Source organism: Miscanthus floridulus, chromosome 15, assembly GCF_019320115.1.
Source record: "Miscanthus floridulus cultivar M001 chromosome 15, ASM1932011v1, whole genome shotgun sequence".
In the NCBI taxonomy this organism is placed as follows: Eukaryota; Viridiplantae; Streptophyta; class Magnoliopsida; order Poales; family Poaceae; genus Miscanthus; species Miscanthus floridulus.
The window spans coordinates 28,098,191-28,116,432 of NC_089594.1; the positions used below are offsets into that span (position 1 = coordinate 28,098,191).

An 18,242-nucleotide genomic window follows, 5' to 3' on the forward strand; every position below is an offset into this window, starting at 1 on the left:
GCAACACTCGATCTACTTTTGAAACATCCAGATACAATATTTGCAACATATGTCTGAAAGCAGATGAAACACATGAAACATGCTTCCGAAACACTAGCTGCAACACTAGATCTACTTTTGAAATATCCCGATGAAACACTTGTAATATACGTACGAAACAGCTGAAGCACTCGAAACAAACACATGCAAAAAACAACTCAAAACATTTCATATGTGAGAAAACACATGCAACATCCACATGAAACACTTGCAAACATACGTCTGGAAAACGAGATGAAACATTTGGAACATACATTTGAAAACATATGTATATAGCCACTGCAACAAGTGCAACATTTCGATCTACTTTTACAACATTAAGATGAAACATTTACAACATCGAGATTAAATATTTGAAACACTTGAAACATACTCTTGCAATATGGGCTTTGTTTGGACGAATGGAGGCATGCCGGTGCGGAGGTCAACAGCGGCGCATGGACCTCGATGTGCGACAGTGACACAGGCAACTCATCAGCGGCCGCAACGTCACATGAATCTCGCCCCCTTCGCCTGCTTGCCGGAGCATCCGTCGTGGAGGCTCACCGGCTCGGTGGCGGCGGCCGCGGCTTGCCAGCTCGGTGGAGGAGGTCGCGGCGAACGGGCTGCTGCGACGAGGAGGCAGCGCGGTGGAGGCGGGCGAGGCAGATTGGGCCCGGTGGGGAATGCAGTGCGGAGGAGGCAGTGTGGAGGAGGCCGCAGGGGATGGGGTGTTGCATTATGGGGACCGGTGGCGGCGAGGCGAAGTGAGGTGGGCAGATGGGCACGGCAACGTAGAGAGGAAACGGCGCAAAGCGCATTGGGGCACGTGGACGGGACAAGCGGATAGGGTCGCTGGGCGAGCGGCGCGTGCGGGAGTGAGCGGTGGGAGGCGTCTGTCCGTCCGAACGTCTTAATTGCATCATTATCGGAGATAAAGGGTGTTTGTTAATTTTCTCTTTTGGTTGACTGCACCTCGTAGTCTACAGAGGAACTTCTGTTACAGATGTCAATTTTCCTATGGATTTTATTTTTCCCCCTTGGTAGTACCGTAGTAGCAAAGCAACAATCCTGCATTCATCTTTGCTTTGAATATTTGAAGCTAGCGTGTCTCTCTGACTTTGTCACATGCATCTTGCTCTGCCACATACTTGAATCAGTTCGAATCGGGTCAAGCTTTCCGACTTCCAAAATGAGCGCATCATTTCCTGGACTCTGAACTGTGAGTTTCGAAGTTTTTGTTCGAAGAACCCGTTCGCTTCGCTGAAAAAAGCCGAAACACTATTTTGACTGATTTGTTGTTAGAGAAAAACATTATTCTAGCTAAAAAAACAAAGTGAGAAAGACGAATTATAAGAGAAGCGAACGGAGCCGAAGTCTTTTGTCAGTCCTTTTTTTAGACCTACTCTTAAGCCGATTAGTTGGATATATTTAATTATATTTTCCACTGACAAGCATGAGAAAACAGTTACACTAGTATACAGCACCACTATATATACGCTTAGTCAAAATTTGATTTGTTAAATCAGCACATCACATTGCTTATTGCATTTTCTTTTCTGTTGCATTGGTCCTATTTTTTGGCCTTGTTAGTTCATACTGATATGCGGTGCACCATCTTCTCCAGGATCCGTGGCCCCCTCAAACTTGATCTGAATTGATCTTGGATTAGTGGATCACATCTGCTGTCTGTAGTCGTTGTCGTGTGGGCACTGGTAGTGCGTAGCAGCACCTTTAGGGTTTAAGAAGTCTGGGACGAAGTGCTGTATCAATTAGTTTTCAGTATTGCACGGAGTAAATCTTAATAATTGTAGTGCTTTGTTCACTCTAAGGTTGATAAGTTCGGCTGATGGTTTATGCGGCTGATAAGCCGGTTGAAGCTGATTTATTGTGAGAGAAAAACACTGTTCCATGTCTGATAAGGCCCCATTTGGCTGGCTGAATTTGGCTGAAAAACACGGTTCCGACTGAAATGTTGTGAGAGAAAAATGCTGCGGCTGAAAAATTAAGCTGAATAGTGCCGTTTTGCGGCTGATAAGCCGGCTCAACTTAGTATAGACAACTTAGTAAAAACAAGCTAAATAGTACCGTTTTTTGGGGTAAGCTGAATAGTGCCGTTTTTGTCAGGCTGATAAGTTCAAGCGAACATGATTTTCTTTCTTTTTGTTTGTGTATAGTATAGACAACTAAGTTTCCCTTGATGCTTGCTTTGCAACAGATCTAAGGAGCAATATTGTCCAGGAGAAGGAAGCAAGGCTGCAATATGTATTAGCATGTCGGGAAGACCAACAAAGAAATTTAATTTTGCTATGAACCTAGTTTGTAACTGTATAAAATGCTCTGTTAAATTGTGGATGAGACGAGTCTCTGCAAGTTTAGATCATGCACTGTCCTATGTTCAAGTATGCACATGTTTTTCTCTCTCTCGAATTTTCCAGAAGTTATCAGTTTTGATACCATTTCTTATTTCACAAAAAGATTGTTTGGTTGCTATGTTTTGGTCATTTTTTTTCAAACTTTAGATATGAATGTAGCACTCTAGATCAATTTTTAGTATAATAATGAGCTTGTTCCAACAATGTCATCTGTAATCCATCCAAGCTAAATAATAGACATGCGACAGGATCAGGTGGGCAGACGGGGATTTCCCTTCTCACATGAGGTTGGACCCCCTCACTGCCAAACGAAGCCTGAAGCTGAACCTGTCATTGCTGCCACGCTTGGTTCTGTTGCCTCCCCTTTCCTACACAGTAACACAGGGGAAGCCTGTTCGCTTGCTCGTATCTAGCTTATAAGCTATGACTTATCAGCCAACAAAAAGTATTTCTCTCTCACATCAAACCGGCCAACAGTACTTTCAGCCATGGCTTATAAGCCAAACCAGCCCAAACGAACAGGGTTGTGATTGCAGCTTTCCGGCTGTCACTGGATTTATTATCATGACGCACAACAAATGCTCGTCGCTTATCTCACGTCTCTACCGTGAGATTTTGACGTAATGGATGTAACCGATCAATTTACTATGACGTAGCTCAAAGTTGGTAGGAGCAACAATATATTACCGTCGTCTAACATAGTTCCGTATAGGCATGTGGAAGAATGATACACTGCTTTGAAATTAAAGATGCCGAGCTGCCATAAACTCTGAACTTCTTCTGGTTCTTTACACTCGAGTAGGTGGTGGTAACAATATAGTGGAGTTCATATTGGAACAGCGGTGCCATCGTGATCTTGATGCAGCCGATCCATTATCATGATGAGATGCGCACAAAAAATGGCACATGTGCAAATACGTGTATTTGATCAACTGTGACCGGAATAACCAACCAACAGCACTGCAGATCTTCCTACAGCTAAAAAAATAAAGTGAGGATTATGAGTTGCTTAACCATTGCATATAAATGTCTACAAAGACGTAATAAATGGTAGCTAACGATATTGCTGTCCGTCTCGGGTGACCCACCTCAATGATCTGAATTTAGCAGGTCTTTCAGCTCGTCAGCAATTGCCCGGTAGCAGAACTTGTATTGTTCCTGAAGAGTAGAAATATGCTATTTTAAAACATCAAAATAGTTTGAAGCCCATGCACACATTTACCTTGAAACCATAGAACATCACTTGTACTGTAACATTATGAAAAGGTTCATTTGAAACTACTGATAACTGTTTTGTAAATTGTTATGTGAGACAATTTTTCAAGGCTATGTTTCATGTGCTGAAATTATGCTGCACATGTGATATCTTTTAGGTGAAACAGACCGAACAATCAACAAACAATAGCAAGCCTTTTTAGTCTCAAGCAGTTGGGGACTTGGGGTAGGCAGTAGGCTAGAGACGGAACCCAACAAGAGCGCCAACAATACGTCACATGACTAAAAATAAAATTAAAATAAAGCACAACTTACCTCTGTTTGGACCATTCCAGGTCGTTGGGATCTAAAATTCTTTACAGTTTCGACAAGACCGTAAGAGCTTTTATCTCCAAGGAGAATTCGCTCAATTGTATTATGGATTGTGATGTAAGCACCAGTTCTTCCGATACCTGCACTGCAGAAAGATACAATAACAGTGTTAATAGAATAAAATGCACGCGTAGGTGACATAGCTGAGCTGAAGGAAACCTGCAATGGATAACTATAGGATGTTCCGTTGGAATGTGATGCAGTCGTTTCCAGATTTGCCGTACAGCATCGGTATTAGTTGGCACTCCATGGTCGGGCCAATCAAGATATGCTAAATGGAGTACAGAATGAACCTTGCCTGACTACATTATGAAATTTACAATCAGAATAACCTTAGTCATGAAATACCTATAGAGGCTAATGAGCAATACAGATTTTCGACCACCACTCAAAAGGTACAATAAGTATGACATCTACCAGTGATGATGGCCACATCCTTTGTCACATGTGACCAAACTGTGATCTTCATTATCACAAAATTTAATCATTTAAACCATCACTAAACAATGTTATAATAAATCCATGAATAACTGATATCTTTGTAAGAACCTTGGGTTAACAATACAATTATATTTCAACAACGGAGAAGAGAATTCATAAATAAAAAGAAAGGATGTCATGTGCCACCTAGGAGATCTAATACAACAAAACATGATCAGACTCCTATGAGAGAACGAATACTAAGTTTTGGAATAAATTTATCTATTGCTGAAAAGACTAACAGATTGAAGAAACCAAACAAGAAAACTGACGTCCATGTGTGCCTTTTTTCTTTAATAGAAAGAAGTCCTTAGTGAGATGAATACGAGGATCAATGAAGTAACACACACATGGATGCCTTTCAAATTTCTTTACCTCATTATTTTGCACCTTGACATCACGCAACTGTAAATGGTGGCTATCTGTTCTTGTCTTCGTAACCTTGATATCATAATTCCCATATGTTCGTCGTCCACTTCCCCGTGGAAGATATTCATCACACTGTCATTAATTAAACATAATTTCATCAACAGGCCAGATGAAATATTTGTGTTTCAAAGCATATATGTGTATAGCACAAGTGAAAACCAGTGGATCTTCCTACGGTTGAAAGTTCATCATCATTACCTATTACTCTAGCAAAACCAACGACCTAGGACTCCAATACCAAACAACACCTAATCACGTCAGATACTTGTACGAGTCTAGAGAAGCTTTATAAAAATCACCTGTCAGCCATTTTGCTCCTGAAAAAGTAAGGATCATGTTACTTGATCACCAGTGTCAACAATCAACCAATGTTATCAAATTGTCTAGTTGACCCTTGTCACCATGGGACCGACCAGATGAGTAATCACGATTAGTCGTAGACCAGCTCGATTAGTCAAGCCTAGTCAGTCCTAGTCATCCATATAGCTGTCCTGTATCTTCCAGGACCGATATACTATATAGTATAAAGCAAGCATGAAGAATCTAAAAGCACTAGGGCACAGATTCTTGTGAGATTTGATAGCCAGTTGGCCGCTTATCCACATATGCACATACATCACACAGCCACGCAGGTGTACGTAAGCACTAAGCAGAGAGCAGCAGCAGTAGAACATGAGGCAAGAACAGCAGCAGCAGTAGAGCTGGAGCAGCAGCAGCAGCAGAGCTAGAGCAAGGCAGAGAATCGGAGTCGTCAGTGGATATAATCGGAATCATGGGATCGATCAGTCAGCTTAATCGCGATTAATCAGACGACTTGATAACACTGCAATCAACTTATAGGATATTATAATACTCACTACAAAACATTACTCCCTTCATTCATATACGATCTGTAATGTCCTACTACTCACTACAAAACATTACTCCCTCCGTTCATCTAGTTTTTGTGTATTTGGGGAAGACACGGAGACCAAGGAACGTCATCCTTCCACCAGTGCATTAACTTTGTATCATTATCTGGCACAAAGAAGCTTCTGTTAAAAGTCAGTTAGCTTCTTGGGTTTTGATCAGCAGGGCCGGCAGTTGTAGAAGGAAGGCGAATGAACGATGGAGCTGAGGGCAAAGGAGGTGAAAGGACAATGTCATGCGACAACCATTTACTTGGCCACAGCCCTGCGAATGGCCATGCGCTGTTGCTCGAGAAAAAAAACAGCTCCGCTCTTGCGAAGATCTATATCGAATACGTTTTCGAGTGTAATATGTACAATAAAAACGAACGGTGGGAGTATAATCAATCGAGGAGGACTGCACCACTTAGATTCACTATTTGTGAGTGATGAGAGCACTTAGGAAAATCTGGATCATCCAAGAACTCATGCCTCCATTGTTTTTCAATTTCTATATTATATTTTCTTTTGAATGAAAGACCATGAAATCCCATCATCAAAATAAGTAATAGGTCTAAAAGTACACAAGGAACTGGTTACAACACAACGTTAGCTCAACAGAAGCACAATATCCAAAGAACAGCATGAAACAGGATACCAAACTAAAAGGAGAAAAGCAAAACAACACCACAACGTTAGCTGAACAGAAGCACAATATCCAAAGAACAGCATGAAACAGGATACTAAACTAAAAGGAGAAAAGAAGAACAAATAATTCATGAGCTTGCATCTAATGTTTTTCTTCCAAAAGAATTCTAAACTTGCATTAAGTTTTCTTCCTTTATCATCTTTTAAAGGCAACTTATACTTAAGATCTCATATGGTATGCATGCTTATTATAGTACTGTTCATATAGCAGTGCTTAAATATGCAATGAAACTGTGCTAAGGCTAGAGGTGTTGTTCAGCTTAGAGAATTAGTTAGGTGTACATCTAATGGTTAAATTGACGACTTGGAATTTGTGATGGGAATTCTACCACACTTATCATTAAATTTGCATGTCCCTATTGTTCCACATCCCAGTTATATTTAAGCACACACAGGGGTCGAGCCAGAAACACGCTTGGCCCAGGCTTATCAAGTGTTAATACAAGATTAAGTCATTTGAATTTTGAACCTTTGACATTTGCACAATGTCTAGAGGATTTGCATTGCCTTTTTGGCTTGGAACCAAGACTGGGCAGCCCAGGCCCTGGCTCCTCCAGTGAGTACACAAGGTTATACATTTATGAGTTCCGCCATGACAGTTGACAGATTTTATTACCTTTAATACAACAAATACTTTATTTGTTCAACATGTCAATTAAAGGAAGTTGTGAAAGAGGTAATGTGATGCAAGCATTTATTACCTTAATACTGTCGAATTGAGTGAGCATGACAATTGCAGGGCACTGATATTCATAGATCATTTCCCAAAAATCTCCAAATGTCCTCACTAGTGGACCTTGTGTAGAAATAAATGTTGCAACTCTGTTGTCCTCAGTAGCCTGCAAGTTTCATACACCATAACTTTAAGCTACTCCTGATTCCTAAATTATCCCAAACAGGATTCAGGAATAAACTACAACCTGAGATGCATAAAAAAATGACACACAAGTTTTACCTTTATAAAGCTTGCGTTGATGTAATCGTTGTTTGGAGGTCGTGCTGAGGATTTTAGCTGTACTCTGGTATCATCAACTAAACACAAGAAGAAAGGAATCAAATTCAACTTTTGTAATGGTTTTAGTTCTAGGGAATCTTGCTTGTTGCACACGAGTAATAATCACAATGGTAACAAATGCAGGCAGAGAACCTCACATGGTAGGACATCAATATATCGGTTCTTTTCTCTATTAACAGGATAATGAGCTACACTGATCGTTTTCATATGTCTAATATCCTGCAAAAGTGGCCATGAAACATTAAATACTTAGAATGCATAGATTTCATCAGGACTAGAAACATTCAGCAGCCTGCTAAAAAAATTCAAAGCATATTATATAACAAGAAGGTTAATGAAAGGCATATGAATAAATATATCTGTCATAGATGGCTGGGAGGAAAATATTTATAGGTTCCTAAATCAAGAAATCGTACCCCTTCTGTCCATCATGTAAGGCATATTTTGATTAAAAAATAGTCAGAGCTTGCATCTTTTGACCAACAATTTGACAAATTTTGTGTGTTTAGTGTAAAAACGCTGTGTCAATAGATTTGTACTCAAAGGTCTTATAAAAAATGATAACATATAGCAAGAGAAACTAATAAAAATCAAAATGTACTTATGAGGACTTTTCCCTGAAAACATACACCTTACATTTATGAATACCCTAGAGTAAAGAAAAGTTGGCAACGTTTTCTTCTAGATAGCTATAGAAATCAATCTCGAACCTGATAGCAGTGACATTCTACTTTTTTTATATATATAAAAAACAACTCATGATTAAAATTTTATATTGCAGTTGAGTTTAGCCAAGACATTTAACTTATTGTAGTATCCCATACACGGCATCTATACCAACACACTCTGATCAGATCCCCAATGTTTCACATTAAAGCAACCCAATAGCAACAGCCATACAAGCAAAACAAGCAGAATCGAACAACAGTCATCCATACCGAGAGGCTTCTGAACTCATTGGACAAGTCATCCCAGCGCTTCCCCTTGTCCTCGAAGTGCGCGAGCGCGTCCCTGCAAAGCCCGATCTGCTCGGGCGAGAGCTCATGCCGCCGTGGCGGGTCGGTATCGACGTCGAAGGGGTCGAAGGCGGCTCCGGGGGCAGGAGCCCGGGAGGAGGAGGACCCCGGCTCCGGGGGCCGGGGCGATCGGCGAGGGAGGGCGGCGGCCCTCATCAACATGCCACGGAGGCCGCCGCCTCCGCCTCCGCCACCAGGACGTCCGCCGGCGCGGGAAGCCAGAGCGCTACCCGAGGATATGCTCCGGAGGCGGGGTCGCGGCAACGTTGGTAGAGGGGAGCGGAGGGCGCGCGAAGGTCCGCCGGAGACGTCGGCGTGGACCGTGGTGGCGTAGCGTCGTGGTCGTGGACCTGGGTCTAAATAATAAATGGAATAATGAGTAGACATTGAACAAAATCCTCCTCCCTTAATGTTTTTATTACAGAAAGGAAAATGGCGGAATTGTTTTATTGCTAGGCTTAATTAATGGCCCGTAGGCCGTGCACGGCCAATGTTCATCCCGAATTCTCACGACTTGGGCCTCTCGTGATTGGTGAGAACGTGACTAGAGCATGTGAGAGTTGGGCCAGGTTTAGATTGCAAAAAATTTCAACCCGATAAATAGTAGCAATTTTGTCTTATTTGGTAAATATTGTCCAATCGTGGACCAACTAAGCTTAAAAGATTCATCTCGTGATTTCCAACTAAACTGTGCAATTAGTTATTTTTTTTACCTACATTTAATGCTCCATGCAAACGGCTAAAAATTGATGTGATGGAGAGAGAGTGAAAAAACTTGGAATTTAGAGGTGATCTAAACAAGGCCTTGTTGATGGTCGTAGATTGGATCTGTTCACCCGAGACGAGTGTTAGCATTTTTCTAAATTTAATTCCAGAATTTTAATGGCGCTTTCAGTCGTAAACGGCATTCTCCTCGACATCGAGGCGCCTCCAATAACTTCGTGAATCTCGGTTTGCGTTGTACCGTGTAACTCTAAAAAAAAGAATTGTTGATGTAGCTTGATTTTTTATTTAAACTTTAAAACCAAATAGTTTACCCTTTCATTTCTCAAAACCATTTAAATGGCTTCTTAGTGGTTTTCAAGATGGTTTCTTTATTTTTTTTAAATGGTTATATATGATAAGATTTTTAGACCACAAAAAATGTCTCTAAGTTTTTAAAAATTCAAGAAAAAAATTCTACAAATAGATGAGGAATAGCAACCCAAAATAAAATACTTAGAGCTTGTGAAAGTATCTTTAAAGGTTTTGAAAAATTAAGTCAGCTCTAGGAAAATAGGAAAAATATCTAAAAAAATCTATAAAATTCTAGAAGCATCTTAATCGATGTTCAAAAACATTTTGAAAAGTTTTCACAACAAAAACATGATATGCAACCAACATGATCGCATTGGTGTATGTTGCATTCTTGATGGTTACAAGTCATATTTTTGTTGTGGAAAGTTTTAAAATGCATTTAGACACCACTTAAAATGTTTTGAGGAAATTTCAAAGAAAATTGGATATTTTTTCTATTTTCCTAGAGTTGAATCTTATTTTTTGGAATCTTTTAGAGATATTTACACAAACTCTAAATATTTTATTTTTGTTTGTTGTGTCATAATATCTATATGTGGGTTTTTTGGATTTTTTAGAATCTTAGAGATGTTTTTTCATGGTTTAAAAATCTTATCATGTATTTACCAAAATTTTTAACTCGAAAAGGTTAAAACTGCATCGAAAAGTAATTCTACCCTAGATACGGAGGTAATCTAAACAATTTCGAGAGTTACGGGAATAAGATGTGCAATTCAAGTCTAAGGTTTGCACCGAAAGATTGTCTATTGCTAGAGCCGCATAACCAAGTACCAAAACTTGTCGAGTCTCGACGACTACTTTCAGCAGTTGATCAATACCCAAAAATATCACATCAACGTTGACTCCACATTCCATATATTTTGGCACCGTTTGGATAGCAGGAACAGTTCGACCGGAATCGTTTCTACCTTGAAACGTTTCACATGGATTCGTGTTTTTTTTTGCCTGGGTGAGAGAAACAGCCGAATCCTGGTTTCGCTAGATTATGTTTCTAGTCTCTCCCATATAATCGTGACTATATTTCTTCTACTTATCCTTTTTTAAGTGCAACAAGTGAAAATGGGTTGTATTCAAGCTATTCTTTGCCCACAAAAAGTTTTAAATGTTTTTGGAAGCAAATTCTTTATTTATATATTTTATCATAAAAACATTGTTTTCTAGATTTAGAATCTAGTCTGCTAGTCAAACAGTTTCATCAAAATGATTCTGATTCATCATGTGAAACGTTTCTTATGAGAATTTGGATCTGAAATATTTCTATAAGAATCTAGATCCCTACTAAATAGGTCCTTTGTCGTAGTGTTGGGAATTGGTCATGTAGAGCCCATTAGCAATTTTAAAGAAGCAAAAACAGTAATTTTACTCCCCAGTGGTCCATTTGGGAGTGGCAAGTGGGGAGAAAAAATATATTGTTTTTTTAATTGCTAATAGGCTCTACATGGCCGATTCCTAATGCAGGGCTGTCGTGCTAGCAATGGTAGCTTGGTTGCGGCATCACTTCACTCAGGTTGTGTCGTTGTTGGTCTCGCTCTACTGGCACACTGTGTCCCCTTTCTACTTTTGGATAAGCTCCCCTTTCCAGCCTCTCGTACTAGGTGTGTCCTTACGTGCACGGACGAATCCAACCATAAAGTTTATCAGGGTCATATCACATTTACACACTATAAAAAAGGTTTTGCGAGACAAACTGTTTTATCAACGGAGATAATCACAAAATTTACGTGTCTCCTAAAATACTAGAGGATTTTCGGAGGTGGACATTTTATTTTTGGAGGCGGTCATAAATTGACCATCTTTCAAAATGGATTTTCGAAGGCAGTCAGTTTATTTTCGGATGCGGTCACAAATTGATCATCTATCAAATGGATTTACGGAGGCAGTCAAAAACTGCCCTTCTCATAAAATCAATTTACAGAGACGGGCCTCTTGATATTGATATTGATAAAATAAAAACAGAGTCATATGAGGGTGCTTTACAAGTGCATTGCTCTGTACATCACCAGCAATATGCTCTCTCTTTGATGATAAACTTAAATTCAATGAAGTGTTTTCATCAGTCGAACTGCTATCATCAGCAGTCCCAAGATGGAAGTCCAATTCCTCCTCAGCTGCAACTTCACCACCGCCATCCATTACAAGCCCCGACAGTAATTTGACCCTTGAAAACTTGCTGCATTTCAAGTCATTTAATAAATGTGCATAGTACCTAATAGTTGAAGGTTTATAAGACCATCACAAACAGAAAACAACTCAACCATTATGTACTGATCTCCTAGATTGCAAAGTTCCTTCAATTGCACTACTTGCATTTGTTACATCCATATGGGTTATCTGCTACCATGAACAATCAAAGTTAGGCTACAATAGTCAGTGTACTTTATGATGTTTCAGTGCAAAGCCAAGCATTATTGGCAAATTTATGCGATCAATCAGTGTTCTTTCTATTGCATTTTCCCACCCAATTCAGCAAGTACCGCCACTGGATGCCATTGTCCATCCTGTGCGCCGCTGCCGCCGTCCGCACTAGGAGAGCATCGAGGCATCGCCAGGCCGAGGAGACTCCGTGCGCTACCGCCATCCGAACTCGCCATTGTCCGTTTTCCTATGAGAAAAGAGGCGCGACTATTGAGGATCGAAGAAAACAATCAGACTCCAACAGAAGGCCTCGTCTGGACCTGAGTGGGCAGCAGCTGGGAGAATTTTTATTTTTTAATTATATTTTATTCAATATTTTAATAATAACCACTCCAAAAAAAAATTCAGATTTAACCCTTTTGGTCGTGCCAGTCCCGCTGGCGCTACCCAACAACGCTGTCGCGCCAACGCATATGGCGAGGCAACATTTGGACGGCTTTCCGACGTGGAAAAGTTTGTCGCGCCACTCCCGGTGGCGTGACAGTATTGTTTTGTCGGGTCACCGTGAGTGGCGTGACAAGACTGAATTTTCGAAAAAATCATAACTCTTCAATATGACGTCGGATGAAGATGATTTTTATATGAAAATTGTATATCTCGACGAGATCTACAACTTTCTAGTTTTGAGTTTTTTCGTTTAAGGATATAAAGATGCTTAAAAATAATATAAAATTTCAACACCATAATAATCGTGTACCAACGCTTGCCGCATTTAAAAAACAACATCTTTTTGTACGGTGTCAAATAAAGATACATTTTACATCAAATTTGTAGCTCTTAGTGAGATTTACAGGTTTATAGTTTTGAATTTTCATATTTGAGATCGTTAGCATACTCTAGTAACTAATATAAAGTTTTAGCAGCATATTAATCGTTCATCAAAGCTTATCTTTTAGAAAAATCGTATATTTCTTATTTGATGTCACATAAAAATACTTTTTAAATGAAAGTTATAGATCTCATTAAGAGCTCCAATTTTAATATAAAAGTACCTTCATTTCACACGATACAAAAACAATATTATTTTTTAGGGCGATAAGCGCTAGTACCTAATTATTATGCTACTAAAATTTTATATTATTTTTTTGAGCATCTTAACGACTCCAAATGTTAAAACTCAAAACTACGATCTCATTGAAAGCTACAACTTTCATGTAAAAATTATCTTCATTTGACAATATAAAAAAAATTATTTTTCTAATGCCATAAGTCCTGATACGCGGTTATTATACTCCTGAAATTTTGTATTATTTTTTTTAGTATCTTAACGACTCCAAATGTTAAAACTCAAAACTATAAAGTTGTAGATCTTATTAAGAGCTACAACTTTTATGTAAAAAGTATCTTCATTTGATAAAATATAAAAAGATATTATTTTTCTAATGCGACAAGTAGTAGTACGCGGTTATTATGCTACTGAAATGTTATATTATTTTTTGAGCATCTTAACATCCTTAAATGAAAAAACTCAAAACTACAAAGTTGTAGATCTCATTGAGAGCTACAATTTTTATATAATTTTCATCTTCATCCGACATCGTATCAAAGAGTTATGATTTTTCAAAGATTTTTTTCTGATCACGCCACTCCCGGTGCGCGCGACAGAACAGTACGGTCACTGTCACACTAGTGGGAGTGACATGACCACATATTTTACATCGGAAACGTCGTTAAACATAGCGGATGTTGTCACGACAACGTTATCTGGTCGCGCCGGCGCGACCAAAAGGGTTAGATTAGCAAAAAAAAAAAAAATTTAGGAGTGATTATTATTAAAATATTAAATAAAAAAGATTAAAAATAAAAAAATCCCAGCAGGTGGGGCTGTGTCGGAATGGCGAAATTAATTAAACCTGTGGTCGGGCCCATACTAAGAGCATCTCCAAGAGTTTTTTACTTTTTTCTGCTAAAAACTTATAGTTTGGCAACTCCTAAAATAATTTGGGGACAAAAAAGAAGGTCATCTCCAAGAGTTTCTAATAAATGGCATCTAAAAAATCAAATTTGGGACCAACATAAATTATGTTGCGGCTTTTTTTTCTTTTCCATCACGAGAAACTACAGGCACGCCGAACCCTGAGACCGCTAGCTCCCTGCCGCCGCCGCCATCGTCGTGGTGAGGCCGTCGTCGTTTCAACCTTTGCTACCGCTGGCAGGTAGTACAGTAGAAGCCAACAGTAATCATGATGCTAGGCTGTTGCTTTGATGAACTCCACAGAAATCTGGCTCCATCTGCAAGGCGTTGCATGCTTTTGCTTTTCAGATGGGGTAGAGTGGGTACCTGGATTTTGCGGCCGAGCTGGATGGGCGTGGCCCGCGCCTGGACGAGGTCGCCGAGGCGCGCGGGGCCGACGTGGTTGATGGACAGCTGCACTGCACCCCGGCCAGCCTCCGGTACCCCGACGCGACGTAGCAGCCGATGCTGGCCGTCGTCTTCGCCATCAGCGCCGACACGCCGCCGTTGAGCCAGTCGAACGGCTGCATTGATCGCGTCGATAAGGATGAGATGAAAACAAAAATATCGGCGGTGGCGGCGCGCGCGCGTATCCTATTCCTACCCTACCTGGGCAGCAGGTCTCGGTGACGGGGAGGCAGCCGACCACCTCCTCAGCGGTGACGCGGGTGAACTCGAAGCCCAGAGCCTGCAGCGCCCGGTCCACACGGAAGGCCGGCGGCGGCGGTGGATGAACAGGAGGAGGATTGCCTGCGCCCACGCCTGCACCGCCGCCCATCATTGACTCTTGCCTCTGTCCTTGTTCCTGTGTGGAGGCTGGAGGAGGAATGAAAAAGCTAGCGTGGCACAGACCGACAGACGTATACGACGTCCTCACCACTGCGCTTGAAGGATACGCGCGAGGCTACGGCGCGTAAAGTTATGCAGATGAGGAGGATTTTTTTAACTACTAAAATATTAGGAGATTGTATTAGAAGTTGTTGGAGATAAATTTTTTATAAATCTTTTTAAAAACTTAGGATTAAGAGGAGGTTTATGAACCCTCGGCGAAATCTAGTACCACCTAAAAAAATAGGGACCGTTTTCGTGCGCGCGCTCCCCTCCACCGCGCTCGCATCCCCTACGTACGTCAAACCGTGTCTTCTACGGACTACGTGGCTTTTTTTTTTGATAGGGTACGTGGCTTTGTTGGGCCGTTGCAGTCCAGTCCAAGAGTACCATCAACTCCTAAATAAAATATCAAAGGGAACCGGCTGCTAGGCGCTGCTTAGGTTGTTCAGAGTTCGACGTCATCTATAATCAATTTAATCTTGCAAAATGTATAATAATAAATCACAAAAAAATAGAGAAAGCCTGAATAGATTTGAAAATAGTTTAGGGTTTTGTTTGTTAGATTTTTATTATTTTGTAAAAATGGTAAAAATCAAAATGCATAATAATAAATCATAAATTATTAATTGAAAAAAGTGAAACCAATTTTTAAGGCTAAATCTAATCACACAAGTATTAATTGAAAAAAAGTAAAACCAATTTTGTTAGGCTAAACCTACACGGTATAGATGATAAAGATCATGAATCAAATAAGTATTCTAGCAATTTTAGGATAAATTAAGACGCAAATAAATGACAAATGTAATCCTCCTTTAACCGTACAGAGATCTCGTGCTTACCATATTTTGAGTTTGATGGTAAACACTAATTGCAGGTACGCATGTTATTGGTAGTTTTTGGGAGTTAATTCACCTCGAATACCTTATAATTTAGAATAATTTTTGAATGCTTCAATACCTTATATTTTAGGAAAGAAAGAGTAAAAAAAAGTAAAATCATTTTTGTTAAATTTCTATAAACTACATCTACATGATATATCTCTACACCTAAAAAGCACTAAAAGGAATCATCTACGCTCCTGTCCCGCTCGCCTTACTAACGCGCGTCAGACTCTGTGGCCAATCCCCCGGAGTCTGTGCCGACTCCGTCGTCTGGTGAACAAAAACACATGTGCCAGATTGATTAATGACCGCTTTAATTATAGCATGGCGATTTATCTCACGCCTCGCTCATGGATGCACCATCGTTCGTTGACACAACCGCTGATGCGCTGCCATCTGCTCACCCTACTCTCACATGCCTCGCCCCGCTCGCAGATGCGCCACTGCCCGTGACACAGCCACGGATGCACCGCCACCTGCCATTGATTGGTGAAGGAAGTCGACAAGGATGGGCATCAGAGCAACTATGGATGAAGCCGTTGCTGCACATCCTCGGGTTCTTCTTCCGACCACCCCGCAAGCCTCCCTCGTCTTCTGCATCCACGCGACAACCATCATTTTTCTTGTACCGACTAAAGCCACAGTGCGGATAACTCGTCAAATTCTCATACTCATTGCCCCGATACAGGATGCAGTGGTTAGGGCATGCATCAAACTTTCTAAGTTTCATCGCCACTGGCCGGATCAGCTTCTTAGCCCGATAAGTATTGGCGGGCACCTTGTTAGCCGTTGGGTACGTGGTGGCAAGGTAGCTTAACAACTCATTGAAGCTAGTGTCAGACCAACCATGACGAGCCTTCAACATCAACATATGGAGGTTAAAACGGAGCGCCGTGCACTCCTTCGGACAATCGCCGCCGTCCTTATAGAGAGGATCAACTGCCGCCTGCTTCAACTCTCTGAAATTCTCCAACCACTTTGGGCAACCCAACACAACGTCGTCTTCATCGAAGTGTTTGACTAGATCTTCAACAAGCTGCACATCCTCGGGTTGGCTCACAGTATCCTGACCATCCCCACCGTCGCCGGCTTTGTCGGCCATGTCTTGCATTAGATCATCCACCGTGATGTAATCACGACAACTGTTGTCACTGTCGGCTGGCGCAGCTGCTGCTAAAGATGATGAGGAGCCGGGTGCTCCTAAAGGATCTTTATTCACCGGTGGTGCTGTCGTCGTCGGCGTCGAAGAGCTCACTCCAGATGCACCGCCATTCGCACCAACTCTTTTGCCGTGAAATGCCCAGACTGTGTAGCCCTCGACGAAACCATACATGATCAAATGAGTTTGCACCTCGCTGTCTCGGTGGGCTTTCTGGTTCTTGCAACGAGAACATGGACATATGGTTGTCATCCGCTTCAGTCTCTCACGGTGAGCTTTACCAGCAGCAATAAACTTCCTTAATTCAAAGAGGTACCGCGGATCATTCACTCTATCGATCCGGTACATCCATTCTGACCTATCCATCATACATGCGAATATTATCCGTCATAATCAACATCAAATAAAGAAGAATTAGGAGAAATTGATGATTTTTACGTCCAAAATTATGAAAAAGAGAGAAAATGACGATGTGAAAGATGAAGCATGCATCTATGATGAATCTAAAGTTAAAGAAATACATGACATCGTTTTTTCCATTAAAATTGATCTAGATCTAGATCTAGATCTAGAGAGAACTCTAGGTGATGGAAATAGAGAGAGAGGATGGAAGGAGAGAGGGAGAGCCTTTATGAACCTCTTATGATGTCCTCCTCCCTCAAATCCAAGCCCTTTAACTCAAATCAAAAGTTTCCTCAAATTTTAGGACAAAGCCTCCCCCCATGAGTTTGAGAGAGGAAGACCCGTGGAGAAGATGAAGGGGTGGCGCTGGCGCTGTGTATTTGTACAGGCTTTACCGCGGCGGGCAAGATAAAGTGCCCGCCTCGGTAAATCAACTCTTTATCGCGGCGGGCAATTTAAATAGCCCGCCACGGTAAATCGTATTAACCGCGGCGGGCGATTCATACCGCCCGCTGCGGTAAAGAACGATTTACTATGGCGGGCAAGTAAGGTGGCCCGCCGCGGTAAACCCTTTTCCCGCAGCGGGCGCCTCGGTGGCCGGCCTCGCTGGCCGGCAACCGATTAACCGTGGCGGGCAAAAGAGGTGCCCGCCACGGAGCCCATTTTGGCCACGCTGCGCAAATTGATTCCTGTAGTAGTGCTGGTGTCGTGGAAGAGTCACCGACGTGGATGAGTAAAAGCATCGAGCAATCGCCGCCACTGGTGACCTAGAAGAGTCAACGACATCGATGGGGGAAGGACATCGAGCACCCAAGGTGGAGAGGACCACCCACCGGAGCGAAACACATGGGTCAAATTTAGTGTTGCTGCTAAGCATCATCGGGGATATGTGTTTGGGACTGCTCAGCTAACGCAGAGAATGTAACTACATCCACACCAGAGGTTGTGGTGTTGGGACAACAATCGAACCTAATAAGATGTCCTTGATCAGTCCCAACTGCCTAACCT

At 41.4% G+C, this 18,242-nt stretch overlaps 1 protein-coding gene and 1 pseudogene across 2 annotated transcripts; both read right to left on the reverse strand.

The window, feature by feature from the left end:
* Nucleotides 1-3,046: 3,046 nt before the first annotated feature.
* On the reverse strand, nt 3,047-8,874 carry LOC136508573 (protein-tyrosine-phosphatase PTP1-like). 2 transcript variants are annotated; one of them, XM_066503285.1, is made up of 9 exons: nt 8,438-8,874; nt 7,637-7,718; nt 7,440-7,516; nt 7,186-7,323; nt 4,836-4,961; nt 4,140-4,282; nt 3,924-4,065; nt 3,482-3,551; nt 3,047-3,365 (listed from the first exon to the last, which is right to left on the reverse strand). In XM_066503285.1, the coding sequence occupies exons 1-8, from the start codon at nt 8,675-8,677 to the stop codon at nt 3,483-3,485; spliced, it is 1,017 nt and encodes a 338-aa protein (XP_066359382.1). In that variant the 5' UTR covers nt 8,678-8,874; the 3' UTR covers nt 3,047-3,365; nt 3,482. The 2 variants fall into 2 exon arrangements, with proteins under 2 accessions (XP_066359382.1, XP_066359381.1); XM_066503284.1 differs by having other exon boundaries at nt 3,047-3,371.
* A 2,968-nt stretch (nt 8,875-11,842) lies between these two features.
* Nucleotides 11,843-14,739, reverse strand: LOC136507269 (1,4-dihydroxy-2-naphthoyl-CoA thioesterase 1-like; annotated as a pseudogene).
* Nucleotides 14,740-18,242: the final 3,503 nt, after the last annotated feature.